Source organism: Vipera berus, assembly GCF_964194415.1.
Source record: "Vipera berus genome assembly, chromosome: 1".
Taxonomy (NCBI): domain Eukaryota; kingdom Metazoa; phylum Chordata; class Lepidosauria; order Squamata; family Viperidae; genus Vipera; species Vipera berus.
The window spans coordinates 31,455,500-31,477,734 of NC_138202.1; the positions used below are offsets into that span (position 1 = coordinate 31,455,500).

The window sequence follows — 22,235 nt, forward strand, 5'->3', positions numbered from 1 at the left end:
CATGTTGGCCTGCCACTCACACGGTCCAGTTCCCCTTCCCCCCCCCAGCCAGGCCACGAAGCAGCAAAGATTGGAGGCCGCTGCCTTAATGAAATGTTATGTTATAATTCACACAAACACATATTATTGCTAAAGGAACTCAGCAACTAATACATTGAAATCGTTGTCTCACAATGTTTTTCAATCAAATGCTAATATATTAATCTGGCAAACAGCAGTCACCACCTTTGTCCAAATACTACAGTATATTTCACAACAAACAGTAACAAAATTAAAAGTCCACAAGTGGAAATAAAACTCAGCTGTCAATTTGTGTCTGCACTTTATTTGAAATGAGGTTCAATCAAGAATCACTTTTTAGAAATTGAGTATTTTTAAATACTATAAATGGTATATAAAATATTAAATGTTCTGCATTTCCCTTTTGACTTAATAAATGTTTACAAAATAAAGCTTCACAAAGCAAATTAAAAACGATTTTATTTTCAAGGAATTCTAAAGTACTTGGTGCTGTATGTTTTCTTGATCTGTAGGTTTTATATCTGTATTATATAGAGATATATAAATACATTATACAGGCCAAAGAACAAAAATGATTTATTTTTATCCAATATTCCTACAAGCCTTAACTGAAATACGTTTCATAAAAATACTGAGTATTGAATATTGGTAGAAGTTGGGGGAACACATAAATTGAAAAAAATATTGTGCAATTTTAGATAATATTGTTGCTGCTAACCTATAGAAATAATTGACTGAGATTCTGAGAATTCCTGCTTAGTTTGTGTCTGCAGGTATTAGTAGCATTTGTTTGTTCTTTCTAGGCAATCATGGTTGCTAGTTAAAAGAGGCAGTCTACATTTTCAGTTACCAATGGTTCTCCAATGTGACCATTTATGAAAATGTTATTGTGTCAATGATACATTAATACTTTTCTGGCATAAAATATTGCTTATATCTCTTGATCACCAGTCATTGGGGCTTTTTCTTTCTTACTAGATTTTATATATGGCTGAGTTATGGTTACTTTTTAAAAAAATATTTAGTTTTATATTAAACCTTTCATTCAACAACTCAAGGAGATTTACATAATATTCTCTCCTCCAGTAATAACTCTATGGGATAGAATAGACTAAGAGAAAGTGACTGGCACAAAGTTACATGATGCTTAAAGTTGCACAACATTGGTTTTTTTTTACATGTAGAGGAATGTAAACTGATGTACAAGTTCAGGTGCAACTATAAAAAGCTACTGTACTATTTCTTAGCACTGAATGATCATATTTTCATATACATTTACTGTATTGCTATTTATACCCAAACTACCCATTGATAATTCAGTAAAATAATAGATACATTTGGTTCTACTTTGAATATTTGATAACTTCTTCACTTTGCCATTGAAAGTATACCTCTGATACTTAAAATTATTGTATAGAAGTAAGTACTGATTGCAAAAACAAAATGGGGATATATTAGTTTGCAGGATGAGGGAGCATTTTAAGCCCATAACTCATCATATAAAAAGTATGTATATATGTATATGTGTGTGTCACAAAAGACCAGTAAAAGATTGCAAATTTAGGTTTGTTTGATGAGGTTGCTAAGAAACTGAAGACTCTGGAGGAAGTGGATATTGTCTGGCCAAAAGCATAAATTTTTGCTTTCTGAATGCTTTTCTTTAGATTAATTTCATGTTTAAGTAAAGAGATAATTTTGAACATTCTAAGTGGTATTAAGTATCAACAGTAAATACAAAATTGTGGTCTAGTTAAGACATTGAATTACATCATGATTTTTTTAATGATAAATAAATCATAAGTGGCTGGGTGATACAACACAGGAAACCATAAAATATGTTTTATAAACCAAAATTTTGGAAGCATACTAAGCAAGAAAACCAAGAAACCACATTAGTAGTAGTAGTTTCTGAATCTAATTCTTCCTTTCCACAGGTCCTAGAACTATAGTCTTTTGATATTTTGAAAAAAGCTCATTTATTAAAGTTACATGAACTGAATCCACATGAATGCACAGCAATTAAAATAGCAGTAACATACACCAACCATTGTGTCTACAATAAATTTTAGCATACTAATTGCTCTGTTAATTTCAGATGTATGTATTAAGATGCTAAAAACATAACTAAAATCTGTATCAAAATACATACAATGTGTTCATTAGGATGCCAATTAACTACTAAAGGCTCTTTGGAATAATTCTGTCTTTCATTGCTTTCTTATAGATTCCCCTGTGGGGAAAATCTAATATCTAAAGGAAAACTTTTCCACAAATTGGTACCATTATAGAAAGGCAATGCCTCCTCACCTCCAGACACTTAAGAACCTGTCCTTATTTGATTGCAATAGATGGGTCTGAAAAAATGGGTCCTGGAGAGATGTTGATTCCACTTCACATAGAGCTTTTTACATCTGAAAGGCCTATAAATGTAATGGTTCATTTATGACTGGAGATCCACAACTGGTACACTTGCCAGAGCTGAACAAAAACCCTTTGACCAGTTTCCACTTCCTTCCAACAAGGATCCCCAAGTTACTATTGTGGCTTCCTAAAGAATGGTGTCTTCTCTTCAAGAAAGAACATATGGAATTTAATTCCTCATTGGACAGGCAGTAATCACATCTTTCTTGAGTTTAATTACAGCTTATTTAATTGTATCTAGATCTTAATAGCCTCTAGACACCAGGGCAAAAGTTCCAATATCACCTGTATGCCCTGAGGTGGTAAGCATGCTGATGATTGTCATTCAAATGATCAGATGAGCTTTCTCAGCAATTTAATGTGGATGTTAATTAACAAGGGAGAGATATTAAGCTCTGTGACACTTCACAAATTTATAGCCACAAGATTTTCTTCTCCTATAACTACTGACTGAAACTGTCCCTAAGGACCATTGTAATGCATTTCCTTCATCAACTCTTGTAGGCAGTCAACCAAGGTTAGTGATATGGAATACTGCTGAGAAGTCCAGAAAGAATTAAGAAGGGGCATAAGTTTGTGAGAGAAACAGGTTCAAATTGAGAGCTGTATGTAAATGCTGCAAAGTAATACTGCATGGATAATACATTGTACCTCTTAAAAAGAATATTTAACTTCATTCATTACTGCCTCTGTATTATTATTCTATAAAATGTTTGCCATGTTGCTAAGCCTTGGGTAGAGTGACAACTAAAGTGAAATAGGTGGAAAGATTCAGTTGCTCTTCCCACTCTGTCCTTATAGGTTTATGTCAATTTAAGCATATTAGTGTTCCTGTGGAGATGGGGAAAACTGGAGAATTCAAAGTACAGTCTTCAGATGAGTTATCATTTATGTTTGCCCTGCATGTATATAAAAACAAACAAATAAAATAAATAAATAAATAAATGTATGTGGGAACCCACTGTCTTTACTGGAGCTTGCATAAGTTAGTTTCAAACTAATGGAATTGCAATAGGTTAGTCCCAAATGCAATATTACTCTTAATTATTTTGATTTAGAATGATAAAGTCTAGGTGGTGAAAAGCTGAATCCCTTTCATATTACTACTTGATAGCAGTCCTCCAGCAGATCTCATTTCCACCTTCTGAGAGAATGGAATGATCTTGGCAAACAGTGTATGAGGACTTTGCTATCTGGAGGTAGAAAAGATAGGCAGCAGTGAAAAAATGTTTGGTTTCAGTGTTGAAAGATAGCAACACCAAATACCTTCAAATCATTTTGAATGTGCCTTTGTATGGCAGAAGAAAACAGTGGGAATTATTAAAGCAAATTCTCACTCCTTTTTCCTTTGATCTTAGCACCACAAAGTGTATTTTGATACTATAATCAGCACTAATATAAACTAAACTTAAAGGAAAGAGTGGAAAGAAAGAAGAAAAAGTGCAAGTAAAGAGAAGAGGTAAATAAATATATAAAGAAGTTGTAGGAGATGACCACACTTGAGCCCAAGGAAGGGCTCAAATGTGTCATCCGTCTCGAGTCCCTTCATTCCTACAAGAGATCTACTGGTAGGTCCAGCCCATCTTGAATTTTATTGACTCATATATACTATCTTTTTGCTTTGTCCATTAGTATTTCATATTCTTGTAGAGAGCATAAGCTTGCAATAAACTTTTATATACATTTGAACTGCCTGGACTTCCCTGATTTTCCTGCGCTTAATCACAACAAATACTGTATAAACAAATTTAATAATTCATCCCCTCCTATACATTAAACACATCCCTGTCAGGCGCGAAAGATCAGGTCCAATCTTCTGAGTTGGGAAGATTCCTGTACATAGGCATAATTAGCAATAAATTAGTTGGACTTTCAAGTTTGAACTTGATCTTTTACATATGATACTCAGTGCCATTAAACTTAACCTGTATACCACTTCTGTTTAGAGATGTGGTAAATAAGATGTGGCATATGTAGGTTCTTTTCTCTTATTTCAAATCAGCTAGCGTAAGTTTGGCATAATTCAGTTTGATTCTGAAATCAAAGTTGTAAATGTTCCAGTTAGACTTTTAAGTCCACTAGATGATGTGAAATCAATTATAACTATTGTCAGGATTTCTAAAGAGGATTCTGGAAAGAAAAGTCCTGTTTTCAGTATTAGCTGTATATTTACGTCCATACCTCTAATTAAAAGATTCTCCTCTACCTTACATGTGGATAGCCACAGACAATTTTGCCTGTAATTCACTAGTGATGCATTCCCAGATGTTTTGTGTTATCCATTGAGCAAGAAGCAGGATTAGGATTAGTGATCACTATTTATGATATTGATCTCTTGTTCACTGCTAAAACAACAAAAAGGAGTGATCTTGATCTTGATTCTCCCTCTATATTAGAGATACATGACTGTCAGACTGCTGCTCCCCTGCTCTAGTAAGCCCTAAATCATTAGCTCTCTCCTCGGTATTTGTAGCTGAATATCTGAATATAATAGCTGAATATAATCAAGGATTACATTTGTTTAAATTGGTATAACCAAATTAATCTGAGTGATATTTGAGCATAACCAAAGCCTTAAGGACTATTTTTTTTCTATTGAAGATTTTTAGTTTTAGTCTTATATGTCAATTGCGAAGCGCTTTATGAATCATCCATTTCCCTTCTCAAGGCAGAAATAGAAACTATCCTGAATATCCCTTATTTGAAAACTTCAAAAAGGAAGGGGGAAAGCATCTACGTCTCTGAAAAACATGGGGTCTTGATTTTATCTTGAATTCCTCTAGGTTTGCTTTCCATATGAATGGAATATGATACAGAAGCTGACTGTTATGAGTGATCCAAACATGGTAATTAGGCTATTGTTTAAGAGCTTATGATTTGATTGCTATTTTCAAACATTTTCCAGACAACTTTTCGATCAGTAAGGACATTTGGATTTGAATTGGTGATATGTAAATAGAGTGTTGATTGATAAAAAGAGTTAACTGTATAGCTAGATAGAAAATAATTGTTTATTGCTGCATGTCTACCAGTCTGGGAAGTTACTGCTGTTTTTGAAAATCTACTGTGGGGAAGTTAGAGCTCATGTGGGTAAACCTTATAGATTATATTTGTGTTGTGCTATATTCTGCAAACAGGTAATGGCAGTTGTTGATTTACCTTCAGTAAATATAAAGATTACTAATACACTGACTTGTCAAGCTTCAGTTTGCATTTAGTTTTCACATGCAGTCTGGTGTGAGATTCAAATAGGTTTAAAGCAGAAAAATGTTGACTTGTAAACATTAAAGCACGGGTGTCAAACTTGCCACGTCACGTGATGTGTTGCGACATATCACAACTCTTTTTGCATTGCCGGCAATGGGGTGGGCGCAGCTTCAGTATGATGAAACCGGCCCGTGGGCTGGCAGTTTGACACCTCTGCTCTAAAGGGATTCTGTACATGATTTTGTGATATTATTAATAATATTTAGGGTTATTTATAGAATTAAGCGGTCAGATAATGATAAGGACAAGGCATTTTATACCTACTGAGTTGTTTATAAAAATGATAAAGGCAGAATATAGATTAAATAGTGGCAGCAAGGACAGTTTGCAGAAATACAAGGATATAGATAAGTATGGGAAATTATATTGATGTAAAGTAAACTTTAGCTTACTACCTTTTCTTTGTTTTTCCTTAGCTTACTGTTTCTTCCTTTTGTGTACCTCAATAACTTCATAAAACCCCAAAGGGGTTAAGATGATAGGTATGTATATAGGAAACATCAAGCACCCATTTTTCTTCCAGCAACCTGTTTAGAAAGAAAACAGCAAAAACAGCAAAAAAAGTCTCTCTGTCTCCTGATTTCTAGGCCAGCTTCCTTAATCACTACTACAAACTCTCTGTTTTATAAAATATTACTTTTTAAATCAAAGCCATTAAGAGAAATTTCATAGAGAAGATATAGGTTAATTTAAGAAAAGTTAAAGACATAAGCCACTCTCTGAACATTTCATCATAGCATGTCTTCCATCCTTGAGTTAGCAAAAATTCTGGGACTGCTGAAGGTTGGTTCTGCTGAAGTAGGCTTGAGTTGTCTAGGAGCAATTTTTATTGATATATTTTTATCAATTCAGCTATCTTTAGAAGAGAGGAACAATGGGAGTTAAAACAAATTTAGAATTAGTCCTGCAGTCAAAATTACTGATGATAGGATGCTTGTTCAGATATTAAAAAATGTAGATATCATTTTTTAACTCTCTAGCATTTGTAACCAAAACAGTATCTATTTACTTTGTCCTTTTATTGATTTCCACACTATTGGTATGTAATGAGGATGAACGTAAGAACCACTATATACATGCTTATATGTGCTTAGTTTTTTTGTTTTGTTTCTGAACTTATCGCTAAAAATTTCATCCTTAAAAACATATGGGTATCTGACATACATGAAATAACTTTTGTTGATTTAATTTTAAATCAACAAATTTTAATCTGCAATTTTAAACTAAATTAAAATGTAAAGTACATATGCCAAAGTAATTTTCCCTTGATGTTATATGTTACATTTTAGCAAAATCAAATATTTTAGCTAATATATAGCTGCAGAGAATATATTGTAATAATAGAGAGATTTTGAAATAATTAAGACTCTAGGACAATAAATGTAAAACTGTTTTAACTGAATGTATTGCCACTTGCTTTTTGCAAATGATACAGTCGTGAAAAAGTTCACCTGTAAAAATTTTTTTAATAATGTGGAAACATCAATATTTTATGTTCATTCAAACATTATACAAAAGTAAAGGTGATATATCCTTGGCACTAATATCTAGTATTGCTCCTTTTGACAAAAAGAATATTAAGTAGATATTTCTTATAGCTATCTGCCAATTTTAGATATTAACTGGGAGGAATTTTTCCCACTTTTTCTTCTGGAATTTTTCCAGTTGTGCAATGTTTAAGGGGTTTGTTGAATATACAGTCTAGCCATTACTTGGTGGATTTAATGGCATGTAAAGAGACGCGGTGGATTTAATGGCATGTAAAGAGACGCGGTGGCTCAGTGGGTTAGGACGCTGAGCTTGTCGATCGGAAGGTCGGCAGTTTGGCGGGTCGAATCCCGAGTGCCGCGTAGCAGAGTGAGCGCCTGTTACTCGTCCCAGCTTCTGCCCACCTAGCAGTTCGAAAGCATGTAAAAATGCAAGTAGAAAAATAGGGACCACTACGGTGGGAAGGTAACAGCGTTCCGTGCGCCTTTGGCGTCTAGTCATGCCGGCCACATGACCACGGAGACGTCCTCGGACAAGCGCTGGCTCTTCGGCTATGAAACGGAGATGAGCACCGGCCCCTAGAGTCGGAAACGACTAGCACGCATGTGCGGGGGAACCTTTACCTTTTTTAAAGAGACATTGTTATATAAAGTCCACTTTTGGCTGAGCTTCAGTCTTCTAACAGGTAGTCTCACATTATCCTCGAGCAGTCCCTGGAATAAAGTGCTCTGGATAAAAGAGACAAAAATAAAGAGTTATCTGGCCACAGTACCAGAAAACATGTATTCATAGTGGATTCTTACCATAGTGAACTGTCCAAACTGATGCAGCAAAGCATCCTCAAGTCATTACATTTCTACTACCATGCTTTACAGATGGTATCAGGTTCTCCAGTTAATATGCTTTTCTTTGGTTTTTCCCAAAAAATTTCTGGTACTGTGACCAGATAACTCTTTAACTTTGTCTCATATATCCGTAGCATATTGTTCAGTCTTTGCCTAGATGTTATAAGCAAACTTTGATCTTGCCTGGTGTTCTTTTGAACAACTCTTTCCTTCAGTGTAGGAATAATTTGTGCAGATTCTTTCTAATAGTAAACTCATACATTTTGACATCAGTAATAGCGAGATCAACCTATAGTGATAACATTCTGGTTTTCTAGAGACTTCTTGGATCTTTCATTCTGCACTCCAGTAGAACTTCCAGGAATGTCCAGACCTGTGGAAATTGTAGTTATTTGAAAACAGTTCTACTTGTAGATGACTTTCCAGAGAGTGAAAAGATTTGTGTCCAATTGTTGAGCATCTGTTACCTTTATTAAGACTTCAGAGAGCTCTTTTGGTCTAGGCTTTTCAGATGATTATATAGGAACAATTTGATGTAATATATTAACTCCCCATTCCATACAAGATTTCATTACTGTTTTTGAATTTAGAACCCTCCATATTTTTAATTTAATGTGAAAGAATGAGTCTAGTGTTGATATAATATTTCATCTCACATCTCTAGTGATTAAATCGTTATTTATTTGGTTATTATAATTGAATTGTGTGGTTTTATTTTATTTTTACTATTAGCTGCTTCAAGTATAATTTCTGGCAGAAGGCATGATGTAAAATATTTAGTTAGCTTTTTCATCTAACAGCCTTTGTAAAATCCTGTCTGGATTTCAAGCAGGCTCTGATTTCAGGGGTATATGTAGTCTTGGATTAGCAATCATGTTTGGGATAATGTTGGTTGATTTGCTCAGATAATCAGTAAGAAAGGAAATAAAGTTTATTAATTGGAGAGAAAGGGATTATAAGAAAGTAAGCAGACACACAATGGAGAAATCAAATTGAAAAGAATGTGGTGCTGGCAGCTAAAACAGGGCAATGTATTCCTCATTGTGTATCTGCTTACTCTCTAATAATCCTTTCTACTCCAGTCTCTCTGCTCTGCTCTGTGATGGGTGGGGTAGGTGGGGTCAGACATAGGAGAGATTGCCTAGAGCAGGCATGTCAAACTCGCAATGTCGCGTGAAGTATCATGACTTTTTCCCCATTGCCGGCAATGGGGTGGGCGCAGTTTCAGCATGACGCATCCGGCCCATGGGCCAGGAGTTTGACATGCCTGGCCTAGAGATTGCTTGGGGTTGCTTGCTTGTTTAGCTGCAAGAAATGAATCTAGCTATTTTCTTTTTTAGGATTTTTTAGCTGCAAGAAATGAATCTAGCTATTCTGAAGACGTATGTGTAAACAATTTCTTGGATTGCTTAATTTTCATTTAGGTCATAAATAAATCCTTCCGAGGTAGGTAAAATGAGGACCCAGATTGTTGGGGGCAATTAAGCTGACTTTGTAATAATGCCGCTTGGGGGTGTGTGAAAGCCCTAATAAACAGGCATGTACATAGAATGAAGGCTACTGCTAAGCTTGTAAGCCGCCCTGAGTCTTCGGAGAAGGGCGGGATATAAATGGAATTTAAAAAATGATCTTTTTATGTTATTAAGAGGATCTCTCCTCCCTTATATCAGAGAGGCTTTATGTGTTCCCTGCTGCAAAATCAATTTCTGTGGCAGCTGGTAACTTTCATTGCTAATATATTAATGATTAAAACAACAATATACCAGCCTTACTACCCAAATTTGCTTAATAACATAGACCTTTGTTTTGTAAAACACCATGTTTTATTCAAAACTCAATCATATATTTGTCAAATATAAAGGTTCCCCCGCACGTGCATGCTAGTCGTTTCCGACTCTAGGGGCCGGTGCTCATCTCCGTTTCAAAGCCGAAGAGCCAGCGCTTGTCCGAGGACGTCTCCGTGGTCATGTGGCCGGAAAGACTAGACGCCAAAGGCGCACGGAATGCTGTTACCTTCCCACCATAGTGGTCCCTATTTTTCTACTTGCATTTTTACGTGCTTTTGAACTGCTAGGTTGGCAGAAGCTGGGACGAGTAACAGGCGCTCACTCTGCTATGCGGCACTCGGGATTCGACCCGTCAAACTGCCGACCTTCCGATCGACAAGCTCAGCATCCTAACCCACTGAGCCACCGCGTCCCTTTGTCAAATATAAAGGTAAAGGTAAAGGTTCCCCCGCACATGCATGCTAGTCGTTTCCGACTCTAGGGGCCGGTGCTCATCTCCGTTTCATAGCCGAAGAGCCAGCGCTTGTCCGAGGACATCTCCGTGGTCATGTGGCCGGCATGACTAGACGCCAAAGGCGCACGGAACGCTGTTACCTTCCCACCGTAGTGGTCCCTATTTTTCTACTTGCATTTTTACGTGCTTTCGAACTGCTAGGTGGGCAGAAGCTGGGACGAGTAACAGGCGCTCACTCTGCTACGCGGCACTCGGGATTCGACCCGCCAAACTGCCGACCTTCCGATCAAGTTCAGCGTCCTAACCCACTGAGTCACCGCGTCCCTTCTTGTCAAATATAGTGGTGCTTAAAATTTGTGAAGCCTTTGAAATTGACAATATTTCTGCATAAATTTGGCTTAAATTGTGATCTATTCTCTACACAAGTTAGATAAGGAAAACCTTATCTACTCAGGTAACAACTACAATTGGGTCTAGCATTTCCATTGCTAAGTGACATTAAGTGAAACATCACATGACTTACAACATAAGCTTTGCTGTAATTAAGCAAATTATAAGCAGTCATTAAATGCGGCATCACATAATCATGACTTGAGACTTACTGCCAGATTTTCCATTGACTTTGCTCATTGGAAGCTGGCTGTGAAGCTCACAAATGGTGAGCTCTACTTTTTCAGTGCCATACACCAATCACTAAAGCAAGCTATAGTTAACAAAGGACTACCTGTTTTTGTATGTGGCAAAAGTATGTGAATCTTTGTTTTCAGATAACTGGTTGCTGGGCACCAACTGCACCTAAACATTTCTGACTGATAATGTTGATCAGCACTGCACATTGGCTTGAAGGACTTTCAGCCCATTCCTCTTGACAGAACAATCTCAGTTCCTATCATGAACTGGTCGCTTCAGGTCCTTCTACAACAGTTCCATAGGGATTAAGTAGGAAGAGTTGAGTGAACAACTGAACCAATTCACCCAGAGTGGTTCCATGGATGAGGATAAACTTAACATGAATGCCTCTGGTTCTAGTCCACCATCTTTAATAATTGCATATTTTAAAATCTGGTAGTCAACATACAATCCATGATCTGTGTGATAAATTTGCATATAGAACTGTGAATCTTTGTTATGCTTGATTCCCCGTTGGTGTTAAGTAGACATCATCTACTTAGATTTCCAGAAAACTTTAGATAAAGTTACGGTACTCATCAAAGACTTCTTAGTTGAACGGCAGTGAAATAAAAGGACAGGGCATCTTCTTGATAACTAACTGGTTAAAGAATAGAAAAGAGTAGAAATAAATGAACATTTTTCACAATGGAGAGATATACCAGATTATGACCTTCCGGGATCTGCCAATTGTTAAGTGAATTACGTTATCATTAAATGAATCTGGCTTCCTCCATTTACTTTTTCAGACACCGGCTAGGGAGGTTGCAAATGGTGATTATGAACCCAGGACGCTGCATCTATTGTAAATACATGCTAGATGTTACATAATTGTGGGGATGCAATGGTAGTAAATATGAGGACCAATCATAAGTCACCTTTTCAGTGTTGTGACTTCAAATGGTCGCTAAATGAATCCTTGTAAGTCAAGGACTACTTGTATATTCAGATTGTAGACTCCTGGTTACATATCTGCATTGCTTCTGTTGAGACCAAGTAATATTAAAATTGGAGCAGAAAAACTGTAAAAGGAAACACATTTTGCAACAGTATTTTTTTCCAGGCAGAAATTTGTGATCAAAAGTCAGATGAACCAATGATTCATCCCAAAAGGATAATCTCAGCCAATTCTTTAGATGGCAGTTTTTTATTTTGAATGTTTCAAAGGAACATTTTAATTCTACCTAAAGATCATCCTTTGGGGCAGAGCTAGTGATTTGCAATAAAATTATGTTTCAAGGCCTCCAAGTATTTTTAAGGTATTATTTGTGCCAGTCTGAAAATAGTATAGTACTTGTGTTTTCAAGATTTAATGTGTTATCTTCAGGGTTGATAGAAAAAACATTTAATAGAGTTCATTATGTGGAATGCTGTTATATGTTCTGACGCTACTAGAATGTCAGGAACACATGCCTTGTTCCATTGTCCACTTTGTGGTATACCATAGTGTGCTGAGATTCCAGTTTCTCTCCTCCTGTATAAGTTGGTCTCGTATGGAATGTATTTGCTTATTTGCACATTTCTCAGCAGAAATATCCAAAAACCTGTTCGTGCTTTGTTCAATCATTATTGCCATCAGAGGTTTTCAGCTACATGTGGTATTTTCCAAAGAGGCTCTCTCATTAATGGTGGCATTATCCATAGGAATTATATCATTCATTTGTCTTTCTATTAGTTTTATACAGTTTGTGTATCATAATATTCTATTTTTCATTTGGTCTTCAACTGTAAATTAGTTATTGGTAATATGATTGACAGGAAACCATCACCAACATTGGAATGTTATACTCTTTCAATTGCCAATACCTACTCCTTAGTTCTCACAAAAAAGTAGGTATTTTACACAAAAGATGCGAGTGTATATTTCATATGAGCGTGGTCAGGACTTTTTGGTTGCAATATTGAAATGGGATGGAAGCCTGTATTCTGTTCTAAATCAATACTCTTATCCAGTTTTGAATAATAACTTACCTATCATTATTTGTCTTATAACTCTTGGAAACTTGTTTGTTGCTGTTGCACAGGTGCAGCACTGCCATGAGTCTTCATAACGTAGTACATTTGTAATTTTGTGGGATCAATATAATTTCACTCACACACACACACACACACACACACACACACACACACATATATATATGCGGTGGCTCAGTGGGTTGGGACGCTGAGCTTGTCGATCAGAAGGTCGGCAGTTTGGCGGGTCAAATCCCGAGTGCTGCGTAACAGAGTGAGCGCCTGTTACTCGTCCCAGCTTCTGCCAACCTAGCAGTTCGAAACCACGTAAAAATGCAAGTAGAAAAATAGGGACCACTACGGTGGGAAGGTAACAGCGTTCCGTGCGCCTTTGGCGTCTAGTCATGCCGGCCACATGACCACGGAGTCGTCCTCGGACAAGCGCTGGCTCTTCGGCTTTGAAACGGAGATGAGCACCGGCCCCTAGACTCGGAAACGACTAGCATGCATGTGCGGGGGAACCTTTACCTTTACCTTATATATATATATATACGGTAATAGTTTTCATAAGAAAAAGGCCATGGACTCAAAATATGTATAATTAAGAATGTAAGTCTTTAATTTCTTATTTCTTCAACATTTCTTATCTCCCTAAGTTTGCAATATTTTTTCCTCTTATACTATGATAGTGCATGAGTGAAGTTATTTATACACCTGTAATTAAAAATAATTAGCATTCTAAATATTTGGTTTTGTCTGTTAAGTGTTATTTTATATCAGCAATGATGCTGTGTTAAGAAATGCGTAGACTACATGTGACCTTCAAGCTTTTTTTCTTTTTTGCAGTCCATTGGTGAAATTTGGCAATGCAATTTTTATTTCTATTTTTACAGCAAGTAAAATAATTTCATTGAACCCTAAAGGTTTGTCATTTTAAAAAAAACAATCCCAGTCCATCCTTTTGGATGTCATTGCATCATTATTACAATCTGCAGTTCTCGTCTTCTGGAATTATTTATTTAGAAAGAAAATGGCTTGTAGCAACAAAATGGTTGGGTCTCTGTGATTCACACATGGGTTATGCAACTACACCAAACCCATTCAAAACTTGTAAAGTTCTTTGGCTTCCCTCTAGTATAAACCATATAACTAAACAGCACTTACCAAACTACAACTCTGGTAGGTTTTTGCTAAACAGGGTCACCATTATTCTTACTTTCAATCCTTATCTGGGAGCAAGCTCCCAAAGAAACTACAATGCCATTATAACTCCCTCATCATTTTCTAAGCTTCCTACTATAGCCGGTGGTTCTTCATCTCTTGGGGAGAGTGATCAAACATTCTCTCTGCAGGGAGTCCTCAAATTTCTGTTGTGCCATTATTGGCATTGAGAAATTGTTGTCTAAGAGACATGCCTCACCTAGTTCTAACCAGGAGCAAGATAAAGGCCGTGTTACCTCCAACAGTCTCATTAGTCATTGTCTTTCTAATGAAATGGTAGTTTACTTATATTCAACTAGACAAATAACAAAGGTTTGGGCAGAAGCCAAGAGAACTTGGAGAGACGCAGTTAATAGATTGAGAAAACGGGGGAGGGGGGGAGGAAGAGGGAGATAAACAGTATGTAGAGAACCAGAAATTATTGGCCCTTGTAACAAAGTGAACTATCAGTCTGAAAGCATTACATTTTGTCTAAACATTCAAACAACTTGCATATTATCTTTTCATGAAATGCTATTGCTAATTTTTTATTCTTTATAAACAGGTGCTCTTTGAAGTAAATGATATATTCCCCCTCTCCATGATAGAATACTATGCTATCAGGAAAAAAGTTAATAGTACAGAAGGAAACATGAGGTTAAGAATTGTTGCATCTTATTATTTAAGGAAAGTAAGATTATCAATAATGTTTATCCCCCAGCAAACGTATCCTACTTCTGACAAAACAATTATTACAGCAAGTGTGCTGGCTTCAATCTAGGACCCTTATAGCCAGGTTCTTCTTAAATGAAGAAGGCCTGACTGGGACTTGAATAAAGGCCATCTCCAGGGTATGAGAACAGTCTTGGCAGCATGCGCAAAAGGTGGCATGAAGAAGCCCAAGCTGGTACAGCAATGGCATTTGATGGTGGTGGCAGAGTTGGATGGCAGGAGCAGGTGGCAGCAGCTGATAGACGGACATAAATGGAGGCAGGCCTTAATTTTGTTTATATGATAGCAAGAATGATGTAAGAGCCAGAACTTCAAGGACAATTCATAAATCATTACATTCGGTATTGTATCATAATTTCAAATAATCACTGAACAAATGGATGTTAAACAAGGACTATATCTGTATTGTTTCTTCGTTCAGTCTTTCCTTTTGTAACTTAAACATTTCCATCCCTTGCACTGGTTCCTTGAACTAATTTCCAAATGCTTTATCAGGTTGGTGGTTCTTCTAAAAGCAGCTTCTCCATGTAACATTTCAAATTCAGAACCCAGTGCTGGGCCTGGTACTTCAAGAGCGGTCTACCCTAGTGGAGAGTACAGTGGTCTCCCATAATCAGAATTTTGTCATTTACTGTGAATTACAGTTCCAGCAGTAAAAGAATGATAGCTAACTACTTTTAAAATTCAGTGATCCAATAAACAGGGAATGTTTTTCTAGTGTTGTTATCCTTGTTGTTAAATTTAGTATTTTAAGGAATAAAAAACATATCTAACATTCCTTGGAACTTGAAGTCATTGGTTGGACAAAATAGGATACTGTTAATTTTATTTTTTTGCAAATTTCTTGTAATCCAATTCTACTTTTGTGCTTTTAAAAAAATTTATGCTAATTGACAATAATTGACTTATTGTAGCTGCCTGCATAAAGAGACAGATAAAGATTAAAAACTAACCAAAGGAATACATTAGAAGAGAATATAGCTCAGGGTTGAACTTGTGGGTCCTTGGTTCTCTCTGAACTTGAAACTTGCAGGTTTCATTATCAAACTGGGTAACAGTGATTTGGAACATCAATGGCACGCCCTGGACGTCCGCAGGGCCTTATGCCACTATTTTAAGTGAACAGCGTCCTTTCACAAGTCGGAAGCCCTCTTCATTTCCTGTCAACATTCTACTATGGGGCAGCAGGTTTCTGCCTCCACTATAGGCAGGTGGATCAGGGCTTGTATTGCAGGGGCGTACCAATCACATTCACTATCAGTTCCAAGTCATATCACTGCTCACTCCACTCACAGCACTGCAACTTCCGCAGCGTGGGCGACACAGGCATCCATTGGGGACATTTGTAGGGCGGCGACTTCCGCAGCGTGGGCGACACAGGCATCCATTGGGGACATTTGTAGGGCGGCAACATGGTCTTCCCCTTCCCCCTTTGTGAGGCATTATAAACTGGATAGATTTGCCTCCGCGGATCCCTCATTTGGTCGGAGACTGCTACAACAAGTAGTGCCACAGGGTGGGACACAGGACCAGACTGATTCCCTCCCGTAGGGACAGGGCGGCTTTGGTATGTCACATTCATGGATTCTTCATCTATCATGCTGGAGAAGGGGCGTTGTCTTACCTGAATGCCTTTTGTCAGCATGATGATGGAGAATCCACACCCACCCCTTAGTGTCCATCAGGTCCTGTGTCGGGTATGGGAGCCAACACGTTGGACTGTCATCAATAGTTTTGCCTTCGTCGTAACTGGGAGGTATCCTGGCCCAGGGGAAGCGTGGCAAGTTTGACAGACTTAGTCTAATTGGGCAGAGTTAACCCATTCGTGGATTCTCCATCATCATGCTGAAAAAAGGCGTTTAGGCAAGAACGCTCCATCCCATTGTTTTGCAAATCTATGTACACTTCAAACTGTATGATTGTTTGAAGAGAAATGCATCTGTACCAGGCTCTAAGTGTTTTAATTAAATAAAAGAATTTGAGTAGTTCTCCAACTATGTGCGATTAACCTATTAATCTAAAATCAGTTCTGGTATTGCTCTTTTACTAACCTGACAGATTATTATTCTAAATAGGAAGCAAACATTTTGTTTTGCAAATAATAATAATATTAAAGATTCTAACTACCAGCAAGAATGAGTCCTTACATTTAAAGAGACCTGTCATTTCAGATCATCATGGGAGTGTCTGTTAGCGGGCATCCACTCACCAGCTGCCCGCCACGTCCCTCACCTTGTTGTGTCACTGCCACATCACCAGCCATCCCATTAAAGTGAATGGGATTGTCGGTGAGTCAACAGCGGGTCAGAGGAGAATCCACTGTGGGACAGAAATGACGGTTGCTCTTTAAAAATTATGATTCAAATTGAGTTAATTTAAATCAAGTCTTTTTACTATTGATTTAAATCATGATTTAAATTGACTTGATTTAAATCAAATCCACCCTGTTTGGAGTCCCTTCATTGGGATATTGTTTGCTTCTTGATTGTTGGTCTAATGTTAGTATGCTCACAGTTTCCAGTTGAAACTATGGTTAAGTCTGTCCATGTATTGTGAAATTGAGGGTTTTTTCATCTTTCTTCCAATTACTAGGATGCACTCTGCTAATTTTCTGCTTGTTTGTCCTATATACAGTAGTAGCTGTTGCAATCCTTACACTCTTACTTTTTAAATGACTCCTGTTTTTTTCTTCTTGGGCTGCTGGGTCTTTTGGTTTACTTGGGATGTTTTGGAGATTTTTGTTTGGTTTGTGTGCTACAGTGATGCCATGTGATTGTAATAGTCTGTTGGTTGTTTCTGGGATATTTTTGATGTATGGCAGTGTTATCCTTTTCACAGCTTGTGTTGGTTGTACTATATTGGGTTGAGTGGTCAGGCACTTTTTTACAGTTGTATGGGTATCCATTTTGGTGGAAGATGTATAGTTATTTCCTTTTTCTGCTGTTTAGGGTTGCTGCAGTGTGTTTGTGCTCTCTAAATTGTATTCTTACACAGCGTCTCTTGTGGGAGGTTGGGATATTACCTTGGTAGTGGATCATTGGTGTGGATGGTTTTATGATAAACGTATGTTTCTAATTGCCATCACTGCCTCTGCTGTTGAGGATATCCAGAAAGGATTAGCATGTTGCTGTTTTCTTCTTCCCTAGTCATTTTTATTTCTTTGAAGATGTTGATAGTTTTGTTTCTGTTTTTATAGTTGGTCCTTTTTATTATGACAAAGATGTCTTATACATCCTTTGGATCTATACTTTGGGTTATATAAATGTATGTATTAGACTCAGAGTCCTATCAATTCCAGGCATTGCATTATGGTCTCGATAACAAGGACACTTGAATGGAATTGTCTTGATCTAATACAAATACAATTCAGGAATCATACTTGATTTCCTTAATTGGATACCTTTTTAAGAGAAGAGTAGTTCTCAAATTCTGCAGTACGCTGTCTATGTATGTTCTTAAAAGGTATACCAGCTGAGGCAGATCAAAATATATATTAACCTTCCACATTAGATGAGCAAATTGAGATTGAATAGCTCTGATATATTAGAAGTAGTATTCTCCCAAGTGCTTCAAATGCTATTACCATTGGGATGGCACACAATTATAGAGATTAAAATATAATTAGAAAGAATCTGGAAACTGCAGGTTTGAAATGAATCACTAAATAACAATTTTAGACTCAATTCAGTGAAAAAGAAAACATGTTCAAAAATTTCAGAAGTCACTGAGAGATAAAGTAATAACTCTGCCATTCTAAACTTTAACATTCTCACTATTCTTTTTTCAGAGATTTCATTATTTCCGTCCAAGTACTGTACAACTTCTTAAATCTTTCCAGTGCTCTTGTTCTTCCTTTATATACTCGTTAAATAGTTCATTTCTCATTCATTTTCTCTGTATGACCAAATAATCTCACAGTTCTATTGGCCATTCATTTTATACTCAGTACACATTCAGTCAGCACCTCAGTCATTCTTGATCCTCTCCTTTCTTTATCTTTCACATTCCTTAAGTTTCTTCTTCTGACTGCTTTCAACTACAGTTGGTCCCTTGATCTTATTGTGGATTAAAATTAGCATTTGCTCTTGCTATATTTACTTGGGAAGAATGTAATCTCCATATAGATTATTCATTTGCTTTAATGCACAGAAATGAAAAAAAGGTTACAATACACGTGAAAGACTCAATTTTCAACATAACATTAAACCTTGATCATATAATAGTGATAAGTCTTTCTATTAGTCAATTGATGAGCAGAGTCATAAATAAACTCATAATGTTGGAAGTGAGTTTATTACATCATCTAATCCAACCTCTGTTCAGTGCCACATCTAAATCATTGATAAAAATATTCAATGGCATGGAACCTAGGCATAGCAGCACACAAATCCGTCGAAGCCTATTTGGAACCTTTAATCAGTACTCTTTCAGTACAGTTGTTCTACCAACCATGAGTGTTCATTGTTGTTGAAAGTGTGACAAACAGAATGAGGAAATAAGAAAAATAGGACCTGCATACAAGGTTTCAGAAGAGTGAATTTTGATTAATTTCCCCAAGGGGAAATTAGGAAGGTCATGTTCAGGAATAATGGGAGCTTCTACAAAGAGCATTCTAGAGTATAACATGCAACTGTCAACAAATTATTTCTATTTCCATAATGCTTTCGAAACATTCTACAGCAAATGGTTTACAGTTTATACTTTCTGACCTACAGTTCTCTGTATTAGTTTCTCAAATTCACATTATTTGTTCATGATTTCAGTTTAATCTCTTAGATTTCAAGTCAGAATGTTCCATCTTCTGTAGTCATCAAATGATCCCATAGATATTGACTTTGGGTGCCCAGCTAGGTCAATTGGGTCTGTATAAAGTTTTGTTAACATAGTGGATGATTAGGCTAGATGGAATCCTTATTTATATCCAATTGACATGTAATATTCAGTTTGATTGGTCAGTTTTCACATATTTTATCTTTACCATAAAGTCAATCAAAATCTAGTTTTATCCCAAGTCTGCTCAGGTTATTCCATATAAACTAGGAACTTTTAATTAGACATGTTTCCAACCAATACAGGTTTATTGGCATGTGGAAGGAATAGACCATAATCTGCCACTCTGGTCCAATGCAGGTTGGCAGATGTGATCGGTGTTAGTCCAGGGTATCCATCGTAGCCTGTTTGCCTTAGGAGACCCTTCTGGATATATACATGTCCAATGACATAGCCCACAATTTCATTTACCCACACAAGCCCCTTTTCCTAGTGAAGGCCCCAATCATAGAATAAGAGGCTACCACATAAGTGTGAAAAATAATGTGCCATCATTTTAATAATTGAGTTAACATTAATGAAAGGATTCCTAAAAGCAATGGCATCTTTTTCAGATTCTTTTTCATTTTCAGAACCCCCAAAATAGGAGTTTCTTTGATGAATAAGAGAGGTATTCTAGCATGTTTCTTCTTCCAAAATATTGTTGAAGATTGAACAATCCTAAAATATATGGCTTGGTATAGATTACATTTGCAAAATATTGAGAACTTACTCTTATAAAGCCTCTTTTCTACAGTCCAATATTTTGTTTAACCTAGAATTATTTTACAATTACTTTAAAATTCAAAGTTACTTTTACATTTAATTATTTTTTAAAAAACAATTATACAGGTATAATCTTAGGGAATTTTTCCTAAATAGTTATTTTGCTAGTAGTGACTGGATTTTTGAATAGCGAGTATTATCTGCCACCAGATATTTCTTGACTAAGTCTTGTAAATTTGCTTTGCAACAGACCAGATCACTGCATAAATGAATTAAATCTTTCTGGAAGAAACAAGCTATTGTTTTGGAATAATTTGATGCTAGTGTTAAATCTGATTCATGTTACATGTCAGTTTCAGAGGATTCTGATATTGATTTAGCCTCTCCAGTAACTGATTTGTATGCTTTGTTTCAGAGGTCATTCACTTTAATAATAGAAGCCTGGGACTGGGATAATGAAACAAAAGCTGGTGAGTATATTTTTTAAAGAATTTGAACACTTGGAACTGACAGTTATGAGGAAATAAGACAACTTGTAGGAAACATTTAGATTTTTTTTTACTCAAACCCCAAAGACAAGTTAGCATATTTCTGTTTTCAAACATCTGAGACACTAAAAAGAAATGATTAACCAAAATATGATAGCTTAGATCAGGGATCTCAAACTCAAAAGAATAGCACAATACTTCAAATAAATAAACTTGTTTTATGAGTGTTTCCACTAAATCTCTGGAAGCTTTGAGGTAAATTGAAGAAGCATTGAGAAAACATGAGGAAATATTTCATAATGTAGTAGAGATCTTTTTTCTCAAGATTCTCCCCCTCCCCATGCTAATTTCTGTATAGAAAGCAATGGGAATTCAATGCAAGTACTGAACTCTATAGTCTTTTGTCTTATACCACAACATACTCTGTAAATTCTACTGTCTTCTCAATTTATAGAAAAATATGGGATGGAAGGCACAAGTGCAACAAGAGAAGGTTAAACCACAATTTTACCCTTCTGTATTGGGGGCATGCAGGAATCTTGTAGTTCATTTGCCACTGGTTACTTCTTAAGTTTGTTTTTCACGTGTGAAAATCCATTTCTAACCAGTAGCAGCTTCCCAGCACCCTTAACAACATGACTTCCTTCATTCTTAAGATAATTTGCTTTTTAAAACAAGTGCAGAGAAGGCTTACTGGGTGTGCTGATTCTCAATACAAAAATTAACATTTTATGGACTTCTGGCCACATTTTGTCCTTTTGCAACTAGAGTGCTCTCCTTTGCTAACATGCTCTGTATTAAAATATGTTTATTTAAATTCTTCTTTCAATTTGTAGATGAGAAATCATTAATTGACAGAGTATCATATGCGGGTATGATAAACCCAGAGGATAGATGGACAACACTACAGTTGAATGGCCATGTTGCTCATTTTGAAGCACAAATAAGAGTGAAATGTGATGAAAACTATTATGGACCACAGTGCAATAAATTTTGTGGGCCCCGTGATGACTTTGTGGGCCATTACTCATGTGACCAAAATGGAAATAAGACCTGTATGGAAGGATGGATAGGTGACGAATGTAAACAAGGTATTGTATTTCTCATGTTTTATAATGCAATGGTTATACTGAAATTGTGACATATTTTTAGGGCAAAAGAGGAGAAATGGCCAAACTAAGGATTTTGACTACTCCCCTGGCCTATTTTTGTAGCTATTAGATACACTTATGACTGAAATGTAGTAGTAAACTATCCATTTTTAGGTGGCACTATTTTCTTTGTTTTATTTATACATTCATGTATGTTAACCTCCCAGAGTAGATGTAGTAAGCTTCTGGCACTGATAAGTCATAACAAAGTTCATATCATCAAG

General features: G+C 36.5%; 1 protein-coding gene across 1 annotated transcript in view; it reads left to right on the top strand.

Moving 5' to 3' along the window:
- Positions 1 to 22,235, top strand: part of JAG2 (jagged canonical Notch ligand 2) — a 76,948-nt gene that overhangs the window by 7,382 nt on the left and 47,331 nt on the right. Inside the window, exons 2-3 of the mRNA XM_081346733.1 lie at positions 20,788 to 20,842; positions 21,697 to 21,951. Coding sequence (XP_081202859.1) covers positions 20,788 to 20,842; positions 21,697 to 21,951 — 310 coding nt within the window. The remainder of the gene's footprint in view (positions 1 to 20,787; positions 20,843 to 21,696; positions 21,952 to 22,235) is intronic.